Source organism: Lacerta agilis, chromosome 4, assembly GCF_009819535.1.
Source record: "Lacerta agilis isolate rLacAgi1 chromosome 4, rLacAgi1.pri, whole genome shotgun sequence".
Classification (NCBI taxonomy): Eukaryota; Metazoa; Chordata; class Lepidosauria; order Squamata; family Lacertidae; genus Lacerta; species Lacerta agilis.
Window position 1 is genome coordinate 30942160 of NC_046315.1, and position 27147 is coordinate 30969306.

Below are 27147 nucleotides of genomic sequence, written 5' to 3' on the forward strand. Positions count from 1 at the left end.
CCCCTCACGTGATTCCCTCCTCCGACCCTCATTGGAGGCACCGAGGAGGGGGCGGAGTCCTTGGTGGCGGCGATCGCCCGGAAGGGAGGCAGGAAGCGGGGCGAGCAGTTGGGCTGGATTTGCGGTTCGGTGGCCGGTGGCGGCGGCGGCGGCGATACCTGCACCCGCCCGCCCCCGCCCGCAGCACAGGCAGGATGCAGAGCGTCATTAACACGGTGAAGGGGAAGGCGCTGGAGGTGGCCGAGTACCTGACTCCGGTGCTGAAGGTGAGGCCCTTCCCAGAGCCCCGGAATGGAGTGCGCGGGGCAACAGCCAGAGGGAAGGGCGGGGAGGGTCCCCGTTGTCAAGGCTCCTTCCCATCGGGGGCGGCGCTTTCTCTCTCTCCCCCCCCCCCCCTCGCCAAAATAGCATTTCTGTCGGTGAGAAACACAGAAGTAGCCCTCAAATAGGCACGGCGGAAGGAAAGCAACCAAGAGCCTTGTGCAACCCTGAAGACTTGCGCGTTTATCTATTTTTAATTTTACGCTGTTGTGGACTAGAAGGAGCCCATGAAAGCTTTATGCCACAACGGCGACAACAAATCGGGAGTGCCGAGGCACCCTTTTCTGTTTCCCCTCACCACCGTTTTTTTGCTCTCCCTGGGAAATGGCTACAGTGGAAGTAGGCACCCTCCTCTGTTATATCCCCCTTAGGAGGAATGGCCCCGTGTGACCCATAAAACAGTGCAGGCTATATGTTTACCCTGCAGGAGCTGTCAAAGGTGGCCTGTCCTGCTCTCTGAAGGTAGTGCGGCCTTGTTCTGTGTGTCATGTGGTAACAATGTGCTTACAAAGCACATTTTCTGTGCTGCTGGTGGGATTGTTTGCAATGGGTAACGGGTTATGTGTTTTGATGTGTTTTGCTGGTCTGTGAACAGGTATCCTGCAGAAGAACTGGTGCAGCACAAACTTAATATCTTTGCTAAGTACAAAGGTCTTTCGTTACTGCTTCAAGTTTCTGAGGAATAAATGCACTCCAGAGCCATACAGAATGGATGTTCCCCTGCTCTTACAGAACTGTATATGAAAGCTTCTTTGGATAAGTGGTGCTGCTGTGTTGCACTGATGCATGGAGAAGGAAGGATACTTCTGTCTCATTTAGAAGAGACACTGTCCTTGGAGAGAACAGTAGAATAAGCATAATTTATTCAGGAGCCAGAGAAAGAATGGAAAAAATCCAGGTGGTGTGTGTATCTGCAGCCTAGAAATTGTAACTTTTATGAATGGCTCTGCCCATAGTTGACATTTTTAAAAACTGATGTGGACTCACTCCCCATAGCTCTCCAAATGATTGTCATTTGCTTACAGTTCTTGTTTAAACAGATGACAGGTGGGAGTTTGTGATAATGTAGAACCAAGCAAACTAAAAAGTTGAAAATATGTAAAGGTCAAACTGCAATTTACATTGAATGCATCACAAGCAGCTATGCTTCTGTTTATTCTTTACTTACCGGTAATCATAGGTGCTCACACTAATATTATTGGAAGCACAGCAGGTTTATCCCTTCCCTTCTTTGCTGTGATTCTGCTCCCAAAATGGACACCCTTCCTCAATGGCAAAAAGGAGCAGTAAAGACTCTTGGCAACAATGGGAACTTTTTTTTAGTAACATTTGTAGCCATGTTGGGGGGTAGTTTTGTGATGGTCACAGCTGGGGTGGGAGGGTATAAACCTCCATTTAATGTTTGCTGTGCTCCTATCCTCCAAGGCTTGAGACTGTACCCCTCCCATGAAAGCACGACAAACATTATTTTAAAATGTTGATGCTTATTGCCACTAAGTGAGAGCTGATACTGTCGGAGCTCAAACAGTATGTAAGCATATTCTGTAAGTACTTAAATCAGTACACCTAGATCTGTTTCAAAATATACAACAGTAGCTTGTTTACAAATCTACAAAAGTTACAAACATGTACAGTATGTGTGTTTTAAGACTTAAAATAAATGTATATAAGAAATATGCTAGACCACTTTTAGGAACAGAAGTTTAAGGATCCTAACTCAAAATTTGTCTTCATGAGCAGAAATGGAAATAATTCTGGCAACTTTGAGCTACATATTACAGAATCCGTCCTTTTTTGCTCATCTAAAGGTTCTATGGCTTCATCTGAATTTCCACTTGGTTTTCCACTTTAGGATGTCCTAAAAATGAAGATAGAAAAATCCCAAAATTTTGTATTTGTGTGTTTCCTGATTGTATTCTTAAATATGGGCTAAATTTTATGCTTGCTGCAGATGATCGAGGGGTTTAAAATGTGAATGGAAAGCAAGAGGTATAAGAAATGACCCTGGTCAAAGTTTGTAGTTATATAGCAGAGCAAAGTTTTTAGTTAATTTCTCATTCTACAGCAATTTTTGATTTTCCCCACCCCACCCCAATTCTGGGCATGTTTCCCAACCAGACTGCAAAACTTGTCAGTGTATGTTTTGTTAATTTGGGGCAGTATTCAATTAAGCAGTTATCCTAGTGCAGTGACTTTTAGCTGTGCAATGTACCTCCCCCTCCTCACTCTCCACGAGCCCCCTAAATCTGCTCCAGAGGCTGGGGGAACTCTAGGACAGATTTAGGGGGTGCATGGAGAGCACATGGGGAGAGGAGAGGGGAGGATGGGGAAGTTACATTGCATAGCTAAAAGTTAGTGTTTAGTTGAATACTGCCCATTATGCCCTGCCTTCAAGGATCTCACGGTCGTATACACAAGGATATCTAACACTATCGTCATTTTATGAGGTAGATTAGAAGCTTAGTAATATTGACTTGCCTGGCAGTATAGTTTGTCTTTATCCTGAGATCTTTACTTTCAAATCTAAAAAGTCATCTATTTATTTTTCTTCTCTGTTTTGACTGTAGGAATCAAAGTTTAAAGAAACTGGAGTTATCACTCCCGAAGAGGTATGCATACACACTTGTTGGCTTGTTTTTCAAAGTAACTTTTTGAAAGTAGTAAAACAAGAAGTTCCTGTTGCAGAGTTTTCTAGTTCCTCTAAATGCAAACTACAATTGTGACAAGATGCCAGTATTTAATTGTGAACACACCAACCAGATCTCTGCACCCACTAAGACTGAAATTGATCTTATGGCAAACAGTACTTCCAAGTACAGTGGTACCTTGGTAGTTGAACGGCTTGGCTTCTGAACAAATTGGCTCCCAAATGCCGCAAACCTGAAAGTGAGTGTTCCAGTTTGCGAACATTTTTCGAAAGCCGAATGTCTGACGCGGCTTCTGATTCAGTGCAGGAAGCTCCTGCAGCCAATCGGAAGCTGTGCCTTGGTTTTCGAACCGTTTTGGGAGTTGAACAGACTCCTGGAACGGATTGAATTCAAGAACCAAGGCATCACTGTAATCTGGTCCTAGACAGTTTACGGCTTTAAAGCTCAATATCAGCATCTTAAATTGGGCTTAGATTGAACTATCAAACAGGCTTCAGATTGCGGGATCTAGGTTTAGTATTTTACCTTGGGACACTACTTATTTGAAAGGTGCTTGCAAAGTAAGTGTGTAAGACTCGTGGAGCATGTGAAAGAAGGAGTAGACACAAGAGGTGGGGCTAAGTATTTTTATAGAAAGAAGATAGGCGTGCTCAAGATTCACATCTCTGTTTTTGGCCCCCACCTTCCCATACCACAAAATGGGTGAGGCAGAACTCATGTTTTTTTTACTGTTGCATGGTCAGTTGCAAATGCAGACGAAAGATCTGCTCATGACTGTTATCTAGAACATTTCTAATGATGTTACAAATTGCAGGAATACAGAAGTTTGCACTGAACGTAAGAGGCCTTCCCTGTTTTCTTTCCCCTTTTTAAAAAGGGGAAACTGATTAGTCCAGTTTTGACATATTTGTTTCTATTACAATTCTTATCAAAGGAACACCATTACCTGATGCTTATGGGAGATCTTGCAAACCTTTTTCTGCCACCCGGAATAGCAACTTGTTCAGCAAAAAAATTAACTTCTAAAAATTGAATGCTAGCAATTAAGGCTAGATTATTTGACCTTAATCCCTAAATGTCGATGGAGTGGCAGATTTTTACTGCAGAGGGATTCACTGATAAGAATTTAATCTTTGATGGCAGTGCTTATGGGTTCTTTTTAATCTGTCTTCAAGTTCTTATATGAAGCCACTGAATACTTACGTTCCATGTTGGGCTAACCAGCAAACATATCAATATAATAATTTATCTCCCTCTGCTTGCCTGATTTTTAGACTGGACCTTTGCTGCTTTGAACCTAACACAGTGTGCTTAACGGAAAACACATCCTAACAGTAACAGAATTCTCCCCTCCCCGTCTTGTTATTTCAGCAAGATGTAAAGATATAGGGTTATATTGAGTGCTGCTGTTCTGTTAGCACAGCTGACTTCTGCTTGTGCAGTGGAACTTCCCACTCCTCCATTGCCATCCACATACCCTCAAAATCTGCTCCAAATTGTTGAAGGATCCCCCAAAGCAGATTTGGGGAGCATGTAGGGGAGGAAGGGATACAACCTGAAAACTTGTTTGGAGATGGATCAGTTAACTATTGTGGTTAGCTAAGCATTTCTACCTCTAGTGGACTGTCAGAACAGAGGAGATTTTCCTAGTAGTTGTTTATTTGGTGCAGATATAAGTGGCTGTTGCTCACTGTCCCCAGAAGTTGACACTGCAATAAATATTTAATATATTAAAGATGGTTTTTCTGTCATTCTGTCTCTAGAGAGAGAAGAAAGAACCTTGCTTAGATGTGACTATTTGTGATGGTGATTATTTAGTGCATGGTTCTTTTTGGCTTTCATCACTATATTTTTGGAGCATGTCTTGTAGCTATATGCCTTTAAAATATTTAGTGTGTATACATATATATATATGCCAGCTGTTGCACTTGGCTTGTAGATCATCCCATTAACAATCTATCCAGGAATCCCATTCCAGTTTGCAAGTTAATTGTGTGACTGTCCCATTCAGACAAAATATTTTCTTGTATATGCATCTGCAGAAATTGTTCAAGGAGCAATTGTCTCTGAGTTGGGAAAGACAAATTACTGAGCTGCCATCAGTAGGATTTGATTTCACACTTACTCTGTACAGATGTAAGTCACGATGTTTAGGCTACTGAGGTTGGTGAAACTCTGTATATATCAAATGTTTTTCAGCTTTCTTCTGTTTTGTGTTTGGCAGTTTGTGGCAGCAGGAGACCATTTAGTTCACCACTGTCCTACTTGGCAATGGTAAGTAAGATTCTACAGAAACCACCTTAAAAGAATACATAGGGATGGGTAGCACATTCACTGTCTGGTGGTTGTGAATGTGCACATATTTCCCACTGCGTGCGAGAGAGAAACTATACAAAGACACCTAATTTGTATAATTATTCCCCCCGCCCCACCCACTTTTTTTGAGAGGGTGTTGCAGAATGGACTTGACCATATGTGGCTTTACTTCTCAGCTGTACACCATTACTTGAGTGTATCTGCTCTGAAGACCTTTGACTTCTGAACATAAAACATGGACACTTGAAATTGCTCAAGATATGTTGTGTTTTTTTTGTGAGCTTGTTCTGACTTCAATTTCAATTTAGCTTTAAAGATTTATCAGGATACAAAGACAGATATTTAATATACCAAAAGAGGGTTTTGTATGTATAGTTAGTGAAACATTTTGCATTAGCCGCAGTCTAAAGGTGTTTTTTAGGATTAGAACAATGGTAGGATTGAAAAATGCCTATCTGTCTACAACTTGTTACAGGCTTTGAGCAGTTCCTTTGGTTGGAGCTCAAAGAAGCCCCTTGTCTCCTTCTTGCAACAGATACAATAAGCTTGATGCATTGCATGTTGTAAAAGGGGAAGCAGAAGAAATGCAATTCTGAGAACGCTCTTATCATTTAACAGAAGTGGAAATGCAGCCTGGGATTCCATGCACTAGACAACTAGGTCTGTTTTCCAAAGGGGAAAAACTACTTGGGTAGTTTTCTCTTTTCTTCCTCCTTCCCCCACCCTTTCTGTGCCACAGGGCAAATAACCTTTGAAACTGGTCAGTGTTTTTGTTTCTGCTTTAGCAGAAATATGATTCTGTTGCATAAGAGCCAGAATTGGTCTGTGATTGTCCGCAGCTTATCACAGCCTTACTTCATATTTTTAAGGGCTACAGGAGAAGAATTAAAGGTCAAGGCATATCTCCCAACAGAAAAACAGTTCTTGGTCACTAAAAATGGTAAGTTTGGCACTAGTGTTGTGATTGTGACTGAATATGCACCAGCCACAGCCCTGCAGATAGATCTTTACTTTCATACTTGTTGTTGAACCATCTTTGATAGGCGTGCACAGTTTTATATCTTGAGAGTTGCAATGTGAACTTTTGAGATCCTTAACTTCTTTATGTGCATGACATGGGTAAGCAAACTGCTTGTGGTATGGATTACTTGTACTGTATGAGTAATTTGGTGTTGTTCTGTAAACATCTTTATGCAATGCATAATGTAGTCCAGATGTGTTGGACTACAGCTCCATCATCCCTGACCATCAGGAGGGCACCACTATGGGGTAGGTTGGCTTGGGTGACTTGGTTGGTGAGGGACATAGGGCAGGCAGGTGTTCTTATCCCACAGCAGCAGGTTAGACTAGAGGCCTGAGCAATTATTTCAATATCTGCTTCTGTCTTGATCCAAAACAACAAAACTGAATGAAGCTGATAAACATGTACTTTATGCAAAACTGAGAGAACATTCAAATACTGTACCAGTTCTTTATGATTATGTCATACTTGGGAAATAGTATAATAGGGCTTTACCCACCTTACAATACATATGCTGATCTTTAGGTCTTCTGCTTTTAAGCAGCAGTTCCTCTATGTGATGCTGAATCAAATGCTTCAGTAAAATTCAGGAAGGCACTTGCCCTTAGTGCATATAAGTTTCAAGTGACATCTGCACTGCTTGCTAAATGCTTTCAGTATACTTTAGCTCCTAGCTAAGTTAGTGTCTGTTTTATGCCTGGACACATTTGGATTCCCCAGAGCAGTAAGCTTTGCTTAAGACTAAACCCATGCTCCAAAAACGTGTGCTAAGATTTGTGAAGTATATACATCAACCTCCAGTTCTGAAAACACTGGGAGAATTTATCTCCAGCTGATTTTGTGAATGAACAGTGTCCGCTGTTTTTTGTAGTGCCATGCTATAAGCGATGTAAACAAATGGAGTATTCGGATGAACTGGAAGCTATTATAGAAGAAGATGATGGGGACGGAGGATGGGTGGACACTTATCACAATGCAGGTATTGTATATTTCTCTTGTATATTAAACTTATGAATGCCCAGCTTGCGGCCTCTATTCTCGTGTAATGCTCTAGAACGCATAAGTGTCCAGACCTGGAAACCATCTTCAGATTGGTTTCTCACTGAATCTCAATCCTTAACCATTTAAAAAAGCAGCCATTGAAAATTATGAGTCACAGTTGCCATCACCCAGGGTTTGGGGTGGGGAGCAGCTGTTTGTAGAATCAAAATATTAGCAGGTTTCTCCCTAGTTCTGACTATATCTGTGCTCTCTACAGGCATTACAGGAGTGACAGAATCCATTAAGGAGATCACACTGGAGAGCAAGGTATTAACTTGTGAATCTGTGACTAATATGCTGAAGGGTAAACCCAGGGCTTTTTTTCAGCCAGAATTTGCTGGAACCCAGTTCTGGCACCTCTCAGTGGGCACCATTGCCATTCTAAGAGAACAAGGGAGGTGTTCACGGTGAATTCCGGCACCTCTTTTTCTAGAAAAATAGCACTGAGTAAACCTAACAACTTGGTATGCTTGTTGGCGTAACTGCTGTCCCCGAAGAAAAAACATTTTCCCTTTTATGTCTCCAATGGATTGGAATAGTAGGTTAGATGCCTAATATGAACTACAGCAGTAAATCCACTGCATACTTGTGGATTGAGGGAGGCACTCTTCTGTAGATTAAATGCAAGCATATCCGTGAAAACAAATTCAGGAAAGTTTTTGAAGCCCACAGATAACAGAGCCATGTTATTTAGGTTGACTAATTTGAAGGTAGACAGCCAGAGCAGCGCAGAGATTTAAAGCACATTTTTGTCCTTCTGGTTGGCGGCTGGTTTAGATAGGAGAGCAGCTAATTTGTGGTTGGATTGCAGCCCCCAAACTGCTGGTTACCTAGAGCAGGGATGGGACTCCTGTGGCTGTCCAAGTTTTTATTTATTTATTTATTAAATTTCTATACCACCCTTCGTCCAAGAATCACAGGGTGGTTTACAATATAAGGGCACAAACATACATAGCATAGTAACAAACAAAAGCGACGAACCCTCCCCCCTTCAATTTAAAAGGCCATGGATTGGCCTGGGAGAAGAGGAGAGGAATGTTTTCACCTGGCACCAAAAGATATGTAATGAGGATGTATTTAAGAGTGGTAAAGTTTGCATGCATTGTGGTTGCTGTCTTCAGTTTTATCCCAGCCAGGGTGTGCAGTCTCTGATGCAGCATAGGAATGTGAGATCACCACTTTCAAAAAGATACCGCATGCTTTTAGAGGGCTGTACAATTTGAATTTTAATTGAAAAACTAGCTATAGCTCGTTGCATTGGATTTCATTTAGAGCAGGGCTTTACTGCCATACAATATTTTCATATACCTTCATGCAGGGGCGGAGGAAGGGGGGTGCGGTGGGGGTGGGCCACCCCAGGTGTCACCACTGAGGGGAGTGACAAAATGCTGGGCTGCCCCAAGTGGTCCGCCCATTGCCTCCTCCTCAGCTGTAGGGCAGCTGAGTGGGAGGAGGCAGACAGACTCCTCAAAGTCTATTCGGAGCGTCCTGCCCCGGCTGGCCGCACCCCTGGGTGTAGGGCATGAGTGCTGCCCCAGGCGCCCAATTGCCTTGTTCCGCCGCTGCTTTCATGATGATCAAGAAACAAGCTTTATTGACACATTTATTGGTTCCTTTTTTGGCCCTTGTGTTTTGGTACCACAGTGAGTGGCCGGTTTGCAAGTTGGTAGAGTGATTCTTTCTCCCCATTCATAGAATTGCTGAGTGATCTCTTACTGTAAGTTTGATGCATGAATGCTCTAGTCAGGAACACTGAAACGGTACATTGCTTTTTCTTGTCTTCAAAGGACAATACAAAGTTACCAGAGCGCTCAGGGTCTTGTGATGATGAAGATGATGATGAGGGAGAGGCAGCTGATATGGAAGGTAATGGCCACTCACTTGAAGGAATGCTTCACTAGATCATGTTGTTGTTAGGTATGTAGCACAAGCAAAACAATAATGTTGCCATCATTGCACTTTTGAGTCCATTTTGTACATGGATTTTTTTTCTGCAAAAGATTCCTTCCTGCGTAGCGTTGCAAACTTCACTGCAGTTATTTAAATTAATGAAACAGAACCTTGAGGTGGAGGGGGATTAGTTGCTGCTCTTGTGAACAAGAAGAAATGAAGTCAAACTGCAACTCCAAAGATGATAAACTAGGAAGAGTTTTGTAAACATTGGGACCCAGTTGAGAAAGGAGAAAGTACTGGGGAAACTTTCTTAATGGAGGTTTTAGATGAGAAGAAGGTTAGATGAATTTTTCATGGGATTCATCTGTATAGATTTAATTCTGAGGCAAGAGGTTTGATTAGGAGTTACTCATCACTTCCAGTGAGGTATGGAGACTAGAACAGGGGTCAGCAAGGTTTACCTCGCCTGGTCTGGTTCACTCCAGCAGAGAACCCTCCGTGGGCCAGATTGCGCGTGAGCGTGCACGCCCGTGATTTCCGGCGCCTGCGCACCCACAATTTCCAGCATCTGCACAGATGCAATTTCTGGCGCTGCCGAAGCAAGTTCCCACGCCATGCTGTGCCGGTTTAGCGCAGTGTGCGGGGACTCACTGAGCGGGCAGCTCGGTTAGGGGGTGGCTCATGGGCCGGTTAAATGACCCCCGTGGCCCACTTGTGGCCCATGGGCCATAGGTTGCTGACCCCTGGACTAGAGTATTGAACTCAAAAGTAGGAAATCAGATTCAAATACCTGCACAGTTGTGAAGCTCCCAGATCAGTAACTGTTACTTCATCACAGGGTTGTGGTGAAGTTAAAATGCCCCTTGGAACCCCTTGGAGGAATACAGTACTTCCTTCATGGAGCAATAAATTTAAAAGTAATATATTCAAGGAGTCACTCACTGGAGTTGAGAGTACATGGAAGAAATTTGTGTTTCTACATTGTGTTATGTAAGATGGAATGTAAGTGATGCAAAACTAGCCCAAGATTATTTTTGCCTTGTTCCATCCAAATAGTCATGATTCTACTAGCCATCCTTAGTGTCGAGGAAAGGTGGGATGCAAGTGTGAAAGACTGATAATTTTTAAAATTTCTCTACCAGCAGTCTAACAAATTAATAAGAGGAACTTAAAAGATGTAGTCTTAAATTATTATAATCACACAACTGTCCTAACAACTCAGTGGCATTCTCATGAGTAGGGCACAATACTTCCAAGGGACAAATTAGGTGAAAAGAAGCTAAGAAAGCCATCCTAGTAGAAAGGATGATACCAAGGCAAATTAAAATAATGACAATTACACTGTAGTCTTAAGTGAGACAAATGGCATGCCATTTGGGGTGCCCTCTGGAGTAGATTTGGGGGGCACATGAAGATGAGGGTGAAGTGCCTCGAGCTTAAATCTGCTGACACAAATTTGGATTCCACCAATCTCTACTAATCAATTGTCTGTGGTCATTAACAAATATGGAATAAAGATGCCAAGAGGAAACAGTTGGCCCCTTTTAAGTTTTGGAACTCATAAGAAAGTATATGCTCCTAAATATAAGAACTAATTCAAGAAGTAATTATAGGTGAACTGCTAGGAAATATAATCAAATTCATAATCTTCATACAGAAAAAAATGGCAAAATTCCATCATAGAATATATTTATATTTACAGGGGGAGCTATACCATAAAGCTCCTTGAATCATGAGTGGTTTTTCAACCATACTTTCCCTTCTTTTCCTTTTCTCAACTCTATAGTTTGCTTGGGCTCCTCTGTCTTAACCTACACTGCTCCTTTTCTTTCATCCTGATTTTGCTTGCCTCTTGGGCACTCTACCCAGCCCTCAGCCTCCCTGCTTTTTCCTAGCACCCTGACACACAGAATGTTTGTGAGCATTCTGTGAGAACACAGCCGCTTATCCCGTGGGTGCGGTGACAACTAGTTAACAACATAGCATGTGCACCTCAATATAATTTAACGTTTATATTGAGGAATGCATTATTTGTTACGTCGTACACTGCAAAGTGTTTTTTTTAAAACTTGATAACTTCATTCTTAATCTGCATCTTCCTTGAACATCCTGAGCACGCATAAGTACCGTATTTTTTGCTCCATAAGACGCACTTTTTCCCTCCTAAAAAGTAAGGGGAAATACCTGTGCGTCTTATGGAGCGAATGGTGGTCCCTGGAGCTGAATTGCCCAGGGGCCAAAAGCAGATTGTGCTTTTTATTTTACAAAGAGAAAAGGGAGTGTTGAAAGGACCCGCTCAGCAGCTGATCAGCAAGAGATCGGGAGAGAGATAAGAGTCCCCGGCTCCCTTTCAGCCCCGCCCTCCTTTGTTGAATGTGCTGCAGAGGGAGGTTGTTTGTTTCCCCAGGACATGTGACTGGCTGATTAGATTATCTGTCTGGAAACAGTAGAAATGGCTCCCTTTCCTTAAGATTTTTCAGAAATGTGAGTTAAACCCCATAAAAATGGGGCTTTTCCTCTTTGCTTTTCCCCCTTTGCAAAAAAAGGTGCAAAAGCTTTAGCTGATCCTCAAAAAAAACACAAAAAAACCCCTAGGGCTTTTCCCTTTGCAAAAAAAGCTGCAAAACTTTTAGCTTATTCTCAAAAAAGGCCTTTTGCTTTGCAAAAACAGCAGCAAAACCTTTAGCTGATCCTCCAAAAAAAAGAACCCCAAAACCCCAGGGCTTTTCCCTTTGCAAAAAAGCTGCAAAACTTTTAGCTGATCCTCAAAAACAAAACAAAAAACAAAACAAAACAGGGCTTTTAGAGGAGGAAAACCAGAAAAATATTTTTTTTTTCTTGTTTCCTCCTCTAAAAATGAGGTGCACCCTATGGTCCGGAGCGTCCTATGGAGCGAAAAATACGGTATTTAACAAAAGCAGTAAACAGTAACATGATCTTTTTATATACTTTCAGATTATGAAGAGAGTGGGCTATTGGAGACAGATGATGTAAGTGCACTGTGTTCATTGGGCAGCAGCAATGTCTCTTCTGACTTCAACTTTTGTCCAGTAGTGCATTTTTTTTAAAACTGCATGTGGACTTCATATGTATATTTTCATTAAAAACTAACCAATTCAATGAAAAGCGTTTATACCACCACCTAATGCCTGTAGTCATTGAATTTGGTGGGGATTGGGCAACAGCTGACATTTGAAAGCTATCAATTTATTTCTTAAAATCTCGAGCAGGCAACATTGGATACAAGAAAAATAGTGGAAGCTGCCAAGGCGAAAGCTGATGTTGGAGGAGGAGGAGAAGAAGAAGCTATCCTACAGACCAGGACGTATGACCTTTACATCACATACGACAAATACTACCAAACACCAAGACTCTGGTTATTTGGTTATGATGAGGTACAACATTCTTTTTTCCTTATTTGAATCTGTTCAGAGCTCAGTAGTGCAAGAAATTGGTAATAAGTTATGGTAAGGCGCCTCAGACATACTGTGTCAAATACCATGCAGCCTTCTGCAAACAAATGTAAACAAGCTTTCTGTGGTGCCGCTCTTGCATGAAGCTTACTTTTGTGGTGGGCACTGGAAGTCAGCAAGTAAACAATTGTTTTTTTTTCATTTTTGCAATTCCAATGGGCTTTGACTATACAGTGGTGCTTCGCAAGACGAAATTAATTTGTTCTGCGAGTGCCGTCGTATAGCGAAAATTTCGTCTTGTGAGGCACGGTCGGAGGAAGCGTGGCTTTACGAAGAAAAGAAAAGCGCAAAACGTTTTCGTTTTGTGAGTCACAGCCATAGGGAAGTTTTTCGTCTACTGTATGTGATTTTGGCTATAGGCACAATCCGCAGAATGTAACCCCCACCTAAGTTGCAGGCTTACTGTATGAGGCTTGTAAAGCAAGTTCTGCTTATATGTTACTATTTTTGTTATTAATTTCATTTTTATACTGCTTTACTTTTTATGGGGGGGAATCAAATTAGTTAATGATGATAATAATAATTTTATTATTTGTACCCTGCCTATCTGACTTGATTGCCCCTGCCACTCTAGATGGTTCCCAACAGATATAAAAACATAATAAAAACATAATAAAACACCAAACATTAAAACTTCCCTATACAGAGTTGCCTTCAGATGTCTTCTACAGGTTGTATAATTATCTCCTTGGCATCTGATGGGAGGGCATTCCACAGGGCAGGCACCACTACTGAGAAGGCCCTCTGCCTGGTTCAGTGTAACTTCTTGCTGTGAGGGAAGTGCCAGAAGGCCCTTGGAGCTGGACCTCACTGTCAGGCTGAACAATGGGGGTGGAGATGCTCCTTCAGGTATACAGGGCCAAGGTTGTTTAGGGCTTTAAAGGTCAGCAACAGCACTTTAATTGTGCTCGGAAACGTATGGGGTGCCAATGTTGATCCTTTGAGACCAGTGTTACATGGTCCCAGCGGCCACTCCGAGTCACCAGTCTGGCAGCTGCGTTCTGGATTAGTTACAGTTTCTGAGTCACCTTCAAAGGTAGCCCCACGCAGAGTAGTCCAAACGGGAGATAACCAGAGCACACTAAAACAACACACTAAAACATCAGATAAAGCAATCCAGAATAAAACACTTACTTGCTTGGCTGAAATTCTTTGTTTAATTATAGAGAAGGAATCTATGCAATTTGTCTTTACTTCTCTCTCTCTCTCTCTCTTTAGCAACGACAGCCATTAACTGTAGACTATATGTATGAAGATATTAGTCAAGACCATGTCAAAAAGACTGTGACAATTGAAAACCATCCCCATCTCCCTCCACCTCCAATGTGTTCAGTTCATCCGTGCAGGTATACTTCAGTCTGCATTCTAACAGCATATGAATTTACTAACAGCATATGAAAATATTCATGAAAAATGTTTTGGTGGATGAAATGGGTTTTGTATTCTGGCCACTTTTTAGCATCTTTTTATTCTTTATTGTTCGAAAGCACATCAAAGTGCAAGTAGATAAATAGGTACTGCTCTGGCGGGAAGGTAAACGCCGTTTCCGTGCGCTGCTCTGGTTCGCCAGAAGCGGCTTAGTCATGCTAACCACATGACCTGGAAGCTGTCTGCGGACAAACGCCAGCTCCCTCGGCCAGTAAAGCAGGATGAGCACCGCAATCCCAGAGTCGTCCGCAACTGGACTTAACGGTCAGGGGTCCCTTTACCCTTTACCTTTATTCTTTATTGTACAGTCATACCTCATGTTGCGTCCGCTTCAGGTTACGTTTTTTCAAGTTGCGTCCTGCGGCAACCCAGAAGTACCGGAACAGTTACTTCTGGGCTTCACCGCATGCGCAGAAGCGCTAAATTGCGCCATGCACATGCGCAGACGTGGCACTTCTGGATGCGAATGCTTCGAGTTGCGAACGTGCCTCTGGGATGGATTACGGCCGTAACTCGAGGTTCCGCTGTATTCTTTATTGGTCTTAAACTCTGAAACCCTTTACCCCAGCACTCAGTTCAAACTGCTCTCATTCTAATTTATTGGGTCTGTTATGTAGTGCACAGTGTCATTTGAGCGGACTTCCACTTGTGCAGTGGGAAGTCCTCTTCTTCCCTTTCCCCCTCCCCTGCAACTCTCTAGCCCATCCTGCATGTGTACTTAAAGGCTCCTCCAATCTCTGGAGTAGATCGTGGGTGTTTTAGGGAGCTGCATGGAGACAGGAAATCTGTTCTAGCAGTGGTGTCCTGCTACTGGGTGGATGCTGTTGGATTTTGCTCATTGGACTTTGATGGCCACTGTGAAGTCAGACTGCTGAGGGTCTTGCCAAGTAAATTTTCTGGTTTGTTTCCACTTTTCAAACTCTCCGGAAGGTGTCAGGCAATCGTCCTGGAAATGAGAACAGTTGTCATGCTTCAAGCTGCAATCTCAGGCTCTGCTACTTGGGTTTCTTTGTTTTATTTTTAAAAAAATCTTTTCAGGCTGTCTGTTTACACAAAGCGCCACACTTTGCTGTATGGACAGAACATGCATTTGTCTTCACTCTAAAGCCCTAATCTTCTTGTTGAACTCTTGAAATACAGTGTTACCTGCTTAAGGTGTTGAAGTTAAATGTTCTGCTTAGGCTGTTTACTTCTATCATATTGTTTTTGCAGTTTAAAAAGGTGGGAAGATTCTGGGATTCTCCTTCATTTTAATAACAGGAGCATGCTAACTTTTAAAACTGATTTTAAAAGTCCAGTTCTGTGTGCTGCTGGAACAGGTGAACACCTTTCGCCCTTACTCTGGCAAAAGACTGAGCAATGCTGAATGGAAATCTCTGGGAATAACAGCATGACTGATTTTTAAACTCTTATTGGGCACAAGTAGCTCAAGTCCTTTTCTGTCAGCAAATAGGAGTGGGGGCTATATTGCTGTTAATATTCCTGTACTGAGAAGCTTGGACCCCTTAAGTCTGGAAAAGGAAGTCGAAATGTAGTGCCAAACTCTGTTGTGCAGCTGTTTTGCCATTTTGGCCGCTTCAAGGTCTGTGTTTCACCAAGTTGAACTGAAGGAGTTGAAAGCAGTATCTCCTGAGATTAGCATGCTAAGGGCTTTCCTCTACCTTATTATTAAATGCACATAAAATAGCAAGTCTATCATGTACAACAGACTTATTGCATTAAGCCTGATAACAAGCTACTGGTGTTAATGGGCAACGGGAGCCCAGTAAGAATGCAAGAATAATATGAAACCAATGTTTGCTCAGAGTTTCCCAATATTGTGTTATGCTGAGTTTTGTTTTGATCATTCTGCTGCACAACATCTGTTCTCAAAAATGTGGCAATCATTTCCTTAGTAGGATTCATAACCACTAAGAGGGTTAATAGACTGGCACAGTTTTCACTTCTGCAACTTAAAGTAAAATCTGGTGTCCCTAGAGTTCTTGTGCTGTTGGCTTTATCCTTTTTTCATTTTCATTTTCTGAATTGTATAAAAACAGCAGTATTCAATCCATGTTGTTTAGCTTTCTTAAAGTATTTCATTAGTTAATTAACATGCAAAGTTGTGTTCAGCATCAGCATCCTCCCAAGTTTTCAGCATGTTGTTTTGGAATAGATTTCCAATAGTTATTGGCTCTGATGGTGTTGGGCTGCTTGTCCTGCTCTCATCACTGTCTTCCCTTTACTTTTCCAGCTTCAGCAGTTGCGTGAGGGTATGTTATGGGAAAGAGTTACTGGGAATTGGTTGTGAAATACTCACCACTTGGGACTGTTCTGAGTGCTTAATGAGGTTCATCGCAAAGGCTGCAACCCTAGTTGATGCAGCACTGCTGTTTCCTTCCTTGTTCTGATTCTGTTGGAAATGAAGTCCTTGAATAGGGTGATTGCGATAGATGGTGGAAGAAATACTGGTTGGAGTAATGTTTTAAGCAACCGTTAAATACTATACTACCTCCAAGTAGTGATGTCTGCTTTGGATGCCTATGTGTGTTAACTCTACGTTAGAAGGCCTATCCATTAGCTGTGTCCAGTAGCCATTCAATCCCTGATAACCTCCCTGGTCCTGTTCAGTCTGCATTGGATTGAGAGGAAGTTGTAATACCAGCCTTGTTGGCATACGGTTCTCCCGTGCTGCCACATTATCTCTGCCAGTTCTACCAATAACAATGATAAAATAGGAGTAGGGTGAATACTAGTGCAGACATGCCTTGCTGTTGCCCAAGCAGTAACCAGAGATGGCTTGAAGTTGCTATTTAAACTTTATTTTTAAGTTCCCATTGCTTGCTTCTGCTGTCAAGAACTACCTTGCATACAAACTGTAATCAGATAACTTACTGTATTCTATAATAATGCAATAATGTATATTTCAAGATATTCACAATTTGCTTTCAGACATGCGGAAGTGATGAAGAAAATCATTGAAACTGTGGCAGAAGGTGGGGGAGAACTTGGAGTTCATATGTATCCTTTTATCTAACTGCATAAAATAGGTTTTTTGTTTTAAAAAGGGCTCTGCACTGATTGCTTGCCTGTTTTTTCAGAGTGTGTTCTCCCACTTTCCCCTCCCAGTCCCTGTTCAAGCACATGTTCAAGTTTCAGGGGCCACTGCTACACTTAGCCGTGCTAAGGCACTCAGAGTGACTGCCTTATAAGAATGACCCGCTTTGGGTGACTATCGCTATGTGATGTGAATCTAAAAGATACTTATAATTAATCCATGGTTCACACATGGCTAAGCCCAACAATGAGTGGTATCCAGGGAAGTAGTTCTATTAGTGCAACGACGTATGGCTGTGCAGTGGAACATCTCCTCTATCTACTCCCTTCTCTTCTGTGTGCCCCCTGAACCTATTCTGGGGGTTCACCCATATTTGGGGAGAGTGCATAGGGTGTGGAGAGGCAGGAGAAGTTCTGTTGCACCTCCAGAAGTGCAAATTGTTGGATACCATCCAATGTAATTTTCCTTAATCCAGTGCTATTGGTGATATCCATCTAAGTTAGAGAGTGTGAATGATAAAACTGATCAATTAATACTAGCTATAATGGCTACTTTCTACCACAATGGTTGGAGCTTGTATGTCTCTGAATACTCGTCACTGGTGAGCACAAGTCGGAAGAGTACCGTTGTACTTGTATATTGCATACAGGCTTCGCATAGACACCTGTTTGGATACTGGATGGATGCTTGACCTGATCCAGCAGATTACTTAAGTCCATTGTTCCCAATAGGCCTAGTTTGCACAGGCAGCAATAACTGTAATAAAAACTAATTGTTCAGTCGTCTTTATGCATGTGGGAGGCACTTTCTGGCCAATAAAACTGTTCCACTAGGCTAGACTGGTAGCCTTATCTATCTCTTTCCAAAGAGGGCTTGACTATAGAGGAAGGTTGAATTGTTAAAACTTGTGGTTTTTATTTGGCTGCTTTGAGGTTAAAAACTTGCTTCTCTTTGTGGAATTACTGGGTTGATTTTCCTTAATTAAATATTCAGGTACCTTCTAATTTTTTTGAAGTTTGTACAAGCAGTCATTCCGACAATAGAATATGACTACACGAGGCACTTTACGATGTAATTAGGGGAAAGAATGTTTATGCTAATTATTGATTCTAATTTTTAAAAAGAATAACCCATACCTGTGACTGACTTGTTTATCCACCATGGTATACAATTTCTGTAATGTACCACTTCTATCAAGTTTATGCATCAAAATAAAATTCCACTACCAGCCTTACTTTTTAATAAAGACCTTTATGTGTAAAAATAAATAATAAAACTTTTTTTTTTCATTCCTGTGCTGTGGGTACATAGAGGGTTTTTCTTTTTCTTTGACATACAGTACTGTGAAGGGAAAGAAAAGAAAAGCTCAAACCAAGATCCCAATTCATGTTTGTTTTTAATTAAATTTCTGAGAAATTTTTAAAGTAAAATTGTAGCAAGACATGAGTGTTAACACACCTGATAGTGGAAAATAATGTGATTTCTGACTAGTGGCATTTCAGAGTAAATTGACCAAATCGCTTAGGTAGATCTTAATACGTATCTAAGGCACATTTGATTTTCCAAGTGCACATTAGTCTAGGTCCTTATTTGATGCTAGAAACCCAACTCCTTTCATGTTCCTTTGAACATCAGATGGCAATGAAAGCATGACTGGGTGTGAAGACTAGGGAAAGATGTGGCATCACTTTTTTCAGTTTAATGCTAATGTACTAAAGAAAAGCATATGCAGCTAGTGAAAAGATGCATTCGAAACTATACCTGGCATGTTCTTTTCTATCTGGAATACTAAATTTCTGTCTGCAAAGATAGTACTCAAACCTTGTTTTCAGAAGGTTCAGCTTAAGTTGCACCAATCTCCTTAATGACATGGTTGCCTTCCCTTTTTATGTCACCTGTAGATGAATGCCCTCTTACGCAGTAAAGATATAGATTCCTTTTCTCTGCTTTCTACATACACTGCGTGTTCTTTTAACTGGGAAGTGAGATCAGAAATGTCAAGTGTCAAGGAGGATTCAAGGAAATTGGCCTCTTCTAGATATCGTTGCAGTTGGAAGGAATAGGAAGCAGCTGTCTTCCACCCAGCAGTCAACTTGCGTCAACAGAAAAAATGTTCTCAATAAGTGAAAATAATACGGCTTTTTGCATACCTTCTGATGGGATGGTGGGAGAACCTTATTGGCTCCATTTCTACCATGGAAGAAAAATGATAAGATTCATAAAAATAGTGTGGAAACTACAACATATAGTTCAGTTAGAACCTATTCTATTCTATGGAGGTTGGCAAATGCATATCCCTATCATGGCCAGAATTTTTACATAGGAGTTGTGAATTTAAGATTTAAATCTGATGTTCCATCCACTAAATTTCTGCTGCAAAAAAGTAACACTGTTCAGCTTGTGTTTCAGATAACTTCATGTTTCCCGAAGTATCTTAAATAGTGCTCACTTTAGAGTTAATGCTTACAATCTGCTTCTAATCTGTTTTTGAGCTTTTTAATAATCTCTTTTACAGCAATAACAATGGGAATGGAAATGCTTGTTTTTTAATGCAACCTTTTGCAAGTCAAATGGAAATATAACACAACCCAAAGATTTGGACAAGCTCTTTTGTGTTCTGGACATGGGGTGGGGGTAAGAGTGAAATCTGCAGATCACGACCATCATTCTGTTCAGTATGCTGCTATTATATAGGTAAAATCATGTGCCCCTTCCCTTTTCTAGCAACAGCTTGTGTTCCAAAACTTTGCTTTCTTAAATCTCAGCACGTGTTTTAATTGCCTCTCCCACTTCAGGAAAAAACAACCCAAAGGACTATTTTACAGGTTCCTATGGCGTTAATCTCATTATTGTAATACAGAAGTTATAAAACGATAGCGAAATCCAGAGGTAAACATGGCTTCTTTCTCTGTGACGTAGAAAATGATAGCAGTGATTGGTTTGCTGTCCCCAGTTCAGAATCCTCTGGAGGCAACCTGCCAAGTAGCAGTCTCCCACAAGCATTCCCCCAAAAGGACCTGATTGTTTGCTGCTGGTAAATATTAACTTCCCTCTGTTTGCGAACTAGGGAGAAGAAATAAAATAACACTTCTGTGCTCGCTGCATACATGGTCTGGACTTATTTTCTGGGCACCATTAGAAAAGCATTGCATGGCTGTCTTTCCCATTTTTAAGCTGACCTCGGAGCAAAAAAAGAGCAAGATGGTTCATCTAGTAATGTTTACTCTGGGCTACGATGCTAAAAGTCCTGTTGTCACAAATATGTGCCCAGGCTAGCTCCAACGGCACTTGAGAATTTAGGTCTGTAAAAATTGATACTCTGGATCAACCTTTTTTATAATTTATACAAAATACAATTACATAAAATGATAGGAACATAATGAAATATTGTTGAAGCAGAAAAAAACATAGAATCATAGAGCTGGAAGGGACCCCAAGGGTCATCTTTCTAGTGCAACCCCCTGCAATGTAGGAAACTCAGCTAAAGCATCTATGACAGATGGCCATCCAACCACTGCTTAGAAACCTCCAAGGAAGGAGAGTCCAGAGCCTCCCAAGGGACATCCGTTTTCCATGTATTATAAAAAGTAAGCAACACTTACTTGACCTCAGTTATTTGACACAGAGTGGGAAACTTACAGATGCAGTCCAAAAGGCGCACAGGGAGTTCTGTATATGGAGAATTTTAAAAAGCAAGTCGTCACTGACCTGGTACAAAAAGATCTTGACATGTGGAGCAGCCCTGGCTGCTTAGATAAAACACAATAGCCACACACAACGTTACGTGGGAGTAAGGCCCACTGATACCAGTTTCCCAATGTCTCAAGTCAGCAGGAGTCTTAAATCACCACATTTAGTACACTAGATGTTGGTGTTCTGACAGAATACAAGCCGATAAGACAAGTTTTCAAGTTGTGTTATTCCACCTACAAAATAGTATTAAGTTGCTTCATAGATTTAACACTATAAAGTTCAGCAGCTCTGGGCTCGGCTAGTGGCCCAATGGGGTCTGAGCTCCAATATACCTGTGTATATTGTGTGTGTGTGGTTTCCTGCCCTTTAATGCAGGTGGGCTTAATAATAATAATAATAATAATAATAATAATAATAATAATAATAATAATGTTTTATTTCATAATTTTATTTTTTATACCCTGCCCATCTGACTGGGTTTCCCCAGCCACTCTGGGCGGCTTCCAAAACATATAAAAACATAATAAAAGTCAAACTCCCCGATAAAGGGCTGCCTTCAGATGTCTTCTACAAGTAGTGTTGTTCTTTATCTCCTAGACATCTGATGAGAGGGTATTCCACAGGGAGGGCACCACTACTGAGAAGGTCCTCTGCCTGTTTACAGCTTAAAGCTCCCATCATCACTGACCGTGCTGGCTGGTGCTGAAGGGAATTGTAGTTCCCAAATCTGGAGGGTTCCATATTAGCTACCACAGGGTTAGAGTGGGAGACTAGGGTTGGGGAGACCCAAGTTCAAACCATGCTTAGCCATGAAGCTTGTGGGTTGGATGACCTTATGCCCATCAATTCAGCCTGGTTTACTCCATAGTTTAGTTGTGAGGAGAAAAGGAGGGAACAACCAGGCATGTTGCCTTGAATTCTTTAGAGAAAGAGTCAGATACTCATGTTCCACAGGCCCCTACTGTTCTAGCAGGCCTTTGACTACTAATTGGTTGTTGTGACAGGGTCTTCTGAGGGTTACTTATTCATTTTCTGGAAAATATCGTGAGTTTTTAGTTCTATCTGCTTTAATTTATGTTGTGAGCTGCCTTTGGTCCTGCACCAGGAGAAAGGCAGGATATAAACAGAATAATTAAATAACTAGTATTTACAGGTATGTAGTGAAATGGTGTTCTGGCCTTCAGACCACAATTTTAAGAATAGAGTAGTGCTCTTCCCTCCTCCCCAAATTAGCCAACCTTGGGCTACTATTAGCCAAAGCTTTCCAAGGTGTTCTACACATGACTGGATAGCCTGCTGTCATGTCCTGAATCACTTGCAACTGCCCCGATATACTCCTGCCCTAGTGGGCAACAGCACAAATAAAGCGCATGCTCCTCCATGTGGAGTGGAATCTGCTTCCTTGCAATTTGTTCCTTGGAGGAGAAGGTGCTTGTGGAGGAGGAAGAGGGGAAGAACAAGGCAAATTCAGCAGCTGCTTATCTCGACTACAATCCTTTCAGCAATGAGAGAAAGAGAGAGAGAGGCGGAGGAGGAGGAGGAAAAGAGCAATGACCTAGACGTCATGAATGCCAGTATCCCTTGCAACACCAGCCGCAGCGAAAGCATTTCCCTGGGGAAGTTGCACTCTGCAGCACTAAAAGTACGGCCTGTACCTCATGTGTCTCTCAACAAATCTGCATCAATGGGAACTGGTGCCATGGCCCTTGTCTACAAACATCTTCTCTTAATGCTGCTGGGCGTAGGCTGGCCAGGTCTGGGGAATCCCAGTGCAGAAGCAGCTCGGGTCCGAGAGCACTATATAGTGGCTCAGGTCGCTAACTGGAGCTACAGTTCCCAGGCAGAAGACCTGTCCAGGTAACTAAATGTGTATAGGTTATTTGGGGGTGTAGTTGGGTGTAATGGGAAGGTAAGGTTTCCCCACCCCTGAAGAATGGGCTGCTACGTTAACCAAGATAAATGTTAGTTTTAAGTTGCTTTCAATAGTGGGACTTCTAAATTGCTGTGATTTTTGGACAGGTTTTCTGCTAGTGTTACTCATTATTATTTTCATCTATCTATTGTTGGCTTTCAGCATTTTGCTGCATATTCACTTTTTACCACTTAGCACAATGAAATTTGCTCTCATGAGGTTTTTTTCTCTCTGATATACTAGTTTGTTAAGTGCAAGGAAGTTGTTTCTATGCAAGCAAGAGAAGATTCAGACGTGCAATGTCACTCCCAGCTGCAGCCTGAGTTGTTAAAATGTTCTTCAACTTTATGGTGTATACATTTTCTTGTTTGGTTTTAAGTAGCTTTATGGTTTTGACTTTATATGTTCATAATTTCTGTGTGCCATATTGGAAATACAGTACTACCTATTAAACAGGGAGAAGGAGAGGAGAAGATGTGAAGGCAATCACATGTCTGCTGTCCTATCTCGTTTCAGCCTTAGACTGGTTTGCAATGCAAATATAAACCTGTGCTGGTGAGAATGTCCATTTGATCACTTGTCCACGCTTATACGCCTACAAAAGGAAAGAGAGAGCCTCAAGGGCACCTTTTAACTTTTTAATGTAAAAATGTCACAATACATTCCCAAACCTTGATTGAGAATCAAAAATGATGCTCTGCTAGCTTCTTAGGCAAGTGGAGATTTTTATTTTTTGTCCTGGCCTCCTTCATGGGCGTATCCAGGATTTTTGTTAAGGGGGGGACAGGACTTTTTTTGGGGGGGTCAGAACTGACGTGATTGGTCAGTCAGTTAAGTATTTCTGTTGTTTTACTTGATCTAGGGTGGGCAGCTGCTGCCTCTGCCCCACCTTGGATAGGCCCATAGCCTCCTTTAAAATATTTGCAGCCTCACATTCTCAAATCTTTGGCTTGTAGGCTACACCCACAGATCAGTCTCTTACCTTTGTAACTTGCCTTTTGGACTAATGTCCTGAGCCAGAATGTCCTACGCACTCGGATGCACCTATGGAGCTCCCACACATTCTGGGCTCACTCTTGAATGGCTAGTTGAAAAAATGCACTCAATAGTGTTGAATCTGTGGGGCGGGTTCTGCCACTGGCCACTGTGAGAACAGGACAAGACGGGTTGTTGGCCTGGTCCAGCGGGGCTGTCTGCATGTTCTGTCTTCTTAAAAAATCTCAGCTTTTCTTTTGAAACAGAGAGCAATGTTAAATCTGAGTGTGTTGTGGCAGCTTTTTATAAAGGCTCAGGAATTTGAGGGGTCTCAGTAAAGCTTCTAATGAAGCACATATACCTGCCTTCTTGATTTGCTCCTATTGATCCTCCACACATTCTTGCTTTTGTTGTACATCTCTGAGGCTTATTCCATTCAAGCCAGCCCTAACACAGAGTTGGGATAGATTAGGATATAGTAAATTCTGAAAAACAACCTTATTGTTTATTTAGTGGTTTTATAGGTGACTCTTCAGCAATGCTCTTAGAGCAGTTAACAATAAACTAATAACTTCAAAATTGCAATAAAGCACAGCAAAACAATGTAGTGTAAAATTGGGCAACAGATACTGGTTATAATATAGTTATGGAAGCATGGGAACGATTATGGAATACAGATATAAAATTTAAAGCATGCTATGGTTTAAGAGAAAACTGTATGAAAATGTTATATAGATGGTATCTAACCGAGTAAACTGGCAAAAATGTATAAATAAAAAATGAGTAAGTGTTAAAAATGCACTATCATACATGGTAGTCTTGCAGTAAGGTTAAAGCTTACTGGGAAATGATCTCTAATGAATTGAAAACAATGTTTATAATAATGTTTTTTGTTTAAAAAAAAAAACCCCGGAAGTTTCCTTCTGGAAATTATAGGGGTAGAACTACCAAAACAGTATAGAAATTTATTCATGAGGAAAGGAAAGAAGAAGTCCTGACGAAAGAAGATTTGATACAAAAACTCATGGACTATGCAGAAATGGGGAAACTTACCAGAAAAATAAGAAATCAAGACAACAAACTTTTTTTATAAAAAATAGAAATGGTTTATTGAATATGTACAAATAAATTGTAAACAGATAAGGACATTGGCAGGATTATTGTAATAACCTGCAGTTTCATAAGAGTAAATAATTAAAGTAGATGAATAAAAGAATAAGTTAATTTAGAATATGCAGCAAATGATAAATATAAATTTAAGGAACCGCAGAAAGGAGGAAGGAAGTCGAGTTTTGAAATGTTAAAATGACTTTAAACTTATTGAAATGTATATTACTGAAAACCACATTTTAAAAAAATGTAGTGTAAAATGCCCATGTAAAACCTCTTCACACATTTTTAAAAGACCAGAACAACAACAAAAAAGTGCTCACATGGTGCCAAAAAGAAGATGAGAATGGTGCCAGGCATACTTTTTGGGAGAAAAAATTCCAGTGATGGGGTGCCTTTACAAAAAAGGCCCTGTCTCCTGTCTTTGTTTCAGCAGGTGGCTCTGCTGAGAATACAAATTGTGTTTGGTACACATGTTGATTTCTGCAACTGTGCTTAACTTGCATAATGTATTTTATAGCATAGAGTTCTTATACGTATCTTCCACGCGGAAGCTATTTCCTGTGATAGTTTTAAGACTCTTGTATTTCAGATTACCAAAATCAGATCATCTATTTAAGAAAATTATCTACAGCGAGTATGAAGCAGATTTCAAAAAAGAAAAACCAAGAAATGCTCTATCAGGTAAACACAGCATTGTTTTCAGATATTGCTGGTGAAACTTTCACAGTATGGTGTAATCTCTCTGCTGTCATGAATCCAAATTAACAACATTTTAAATCACTACGAGTTTATTTACCCATTTAGGTCACAATCCAATGGGTGTTCCTGAGGTTAGAGGATAAAGTGGATTTCCACCCTCGGCCTGCAGTAAGGCAGGTCTGCAGACAGAGGCGGGACATCCTATTTGCAAGCCCCCCCCCCCCACTGTGAGCAGAGAACCACCACTATCCTTGCCACTCAGCCATTGGTACTCTGGTGGTGGGGTGGGTCAAGAGAGGTTTAGAAGCCAAAGTCCTCTTATTCCCTAGACATGCCCCCAAAACAGCATGGGTGGGAAGAGTACACACTCATCTGGGACAAATGGGGAGGTTAAAAAAATAAAATAAAATAAAATAAAAGAGTAGCCCTGAAATGAATAAAACAAAACCGAGAGCAGGCATAGGCAAACTCAGCCCTCCAGATTTTTTGGGACTACAACTCCCATCATCCCTGACCACTGGTCCTGTTAGCTAGGGATAATGGGAGTTGTAGTCCCAAAACATCTGGAGGGCCGAGTTTGCCTATGCCTGACCTAGAGAAACACCCTCCCCCCGCCCTGGCCAACATGAACCCAGTAGGGCTTTGGATTTGCTGTCTCCTCTCCCTTCCTATGGGTCTACTCTACCCTCTTTGAGTGCCTGACTCAGCTGCTTCTTACTTAGCTGGATGGAGAGAAGGGCGGTGGGGCACATTATAAAAACTTCTGACTTTTGCCAGGCTGGAATGCAGCCTATTGTTCAAGGCATGAGTCACATCTGCTATGACCCTGCCCACCTTTTGCCTCTGGCCACACCCAATACTGGCATACAGCCCCTGGAAGCTTGTCCATGAGGAATGTGGCCCTCAGCCTTAAAACATTCCACATTCTTTTTCTAAGGTTTAGAGGTAGAGGCAAGGCAGGTGGATCCTGCTGCTCTTTCATATCCCCGGCCACCTGCTTGCAGAAGGCAGGTGAACAGGTAGCAACAGCAATGAGAAAGGAGTATGGCCAGGGGACGGTCAGTTTTGTTTTTTTGTTTTTTTTTTTGCAAATTACTCTGTTCTTCTCCTTGCACTGATTATTAGATAGTTTCAATTGTCCCATTAATGACCCCAGATACCAAAAATGCACTTCTGCAGAACAGCTAACTAGAAAGTGACGAATCATTTCAGTAACTAGTGTTGTATCGCTGACTCAAAATATACAAAGGATGCCTAGCTGTTGTTCCTTTGAATGTTATTTTGCACGTTGCCACAAAGACTGAGTTGTGGCTTCCTTCTTTCGCTTCCACATTGTTCCAGAATTTCCTGCATGACACATACCTGTAAAGTCTCCTACAAATTTTAATGATAAATGAGTGTAAGTATAGCGGAGTGGCTGGCTATTTGCTTCACCCCACTGAAACATATAGGAAAAAAGAGTGAGTTTACAAGGTGGGTTTTGCATATCATTTCCCACTGAAACTACAGATTCATACAGTGCTGTTTCAGTGGGAGAAAGGGTCTTGCAAAACATGCCACCCTGTTGCATGCCAGTG

At 41.5% G+C, this 27147-nt stretch overlaps 2 protein-coding genes across 2 annotated transcripts in view; both read left to right on the forward strand.

The window, feature by feature from the left end:
* The first annotated feature begins 134 nt into the window (after positions 1-134).
* On the forward strand, positions 135-18467 carry ATG3 (autophagy related 3). The gene is made up of 12 exons (XM_033146577.1): positions 135-266; positions 2889-2930; positions 5194-5243; positions 6155-6225; positions 7178-7285; positions 7565-7614; positions 9135-9213; positions 12196-12230; positions 12471-12635; positions 13932-14059; positions 17073-17141; positions 18172-18467. The coding sequence occupies exons 1-12, from the start codon at positions 195-197 to the stop codon at positions 18251-18253; spliced, it is 951 nt and encodes a 316-aa protein (XP_033002468.1). The 5' UTR covers positions 135-194; the 3' UTR covers positions 18254-18467.
* A 3953-nt stretch (positions 18468-22420) lies between these two features.
* The window catches only part of F5 (coagulation factor V), a 47023-nt gene continuing 42296 nt past the window's right edge, over positions 22421-27147 (forward strand). Inside the window, exons 1-2 of the mRNA XM_033146578.1 lie at positions 22421-22728; positions 25461-25552. Coding sequence (XP_033002469.1) covers positions 22436-22728; positions 25461-25552 — 385 coding nt within the window. The 5' untranslated portion in view covers positions 22421-22435. The remainder of the gene's footprint in view (positions 22729-25460; positions 25553-27147) is intronic.

What these genes read in the sequence shown, in the direction of transcription:
- ATG3 (XM_033146577.1), top strand. Translation starts at nt 195, where the DNA reads ATGCAGAGCGTCATTAACACGGTGAAGGGGAAGGCGCTGGAGGTGGCC. An exon ending in AGAGGCAGCTGATATGGAAG is followed by an intron (nt 9,214 to 12,195) that starts GTAATGGCCACT and finishes ATATACTTTCAG; the next exon opens with ATTATGAAGAGAGTGGGCTA. An exon ending in GGCTATTGGAGACAGATGAT is followed by an intron (nt 12,231 to 12,470) that starts GTAAGTGCACTG and finishes AATCTCGAGCAG; the next exon opens with GCAACATTGGATACAAGAAA.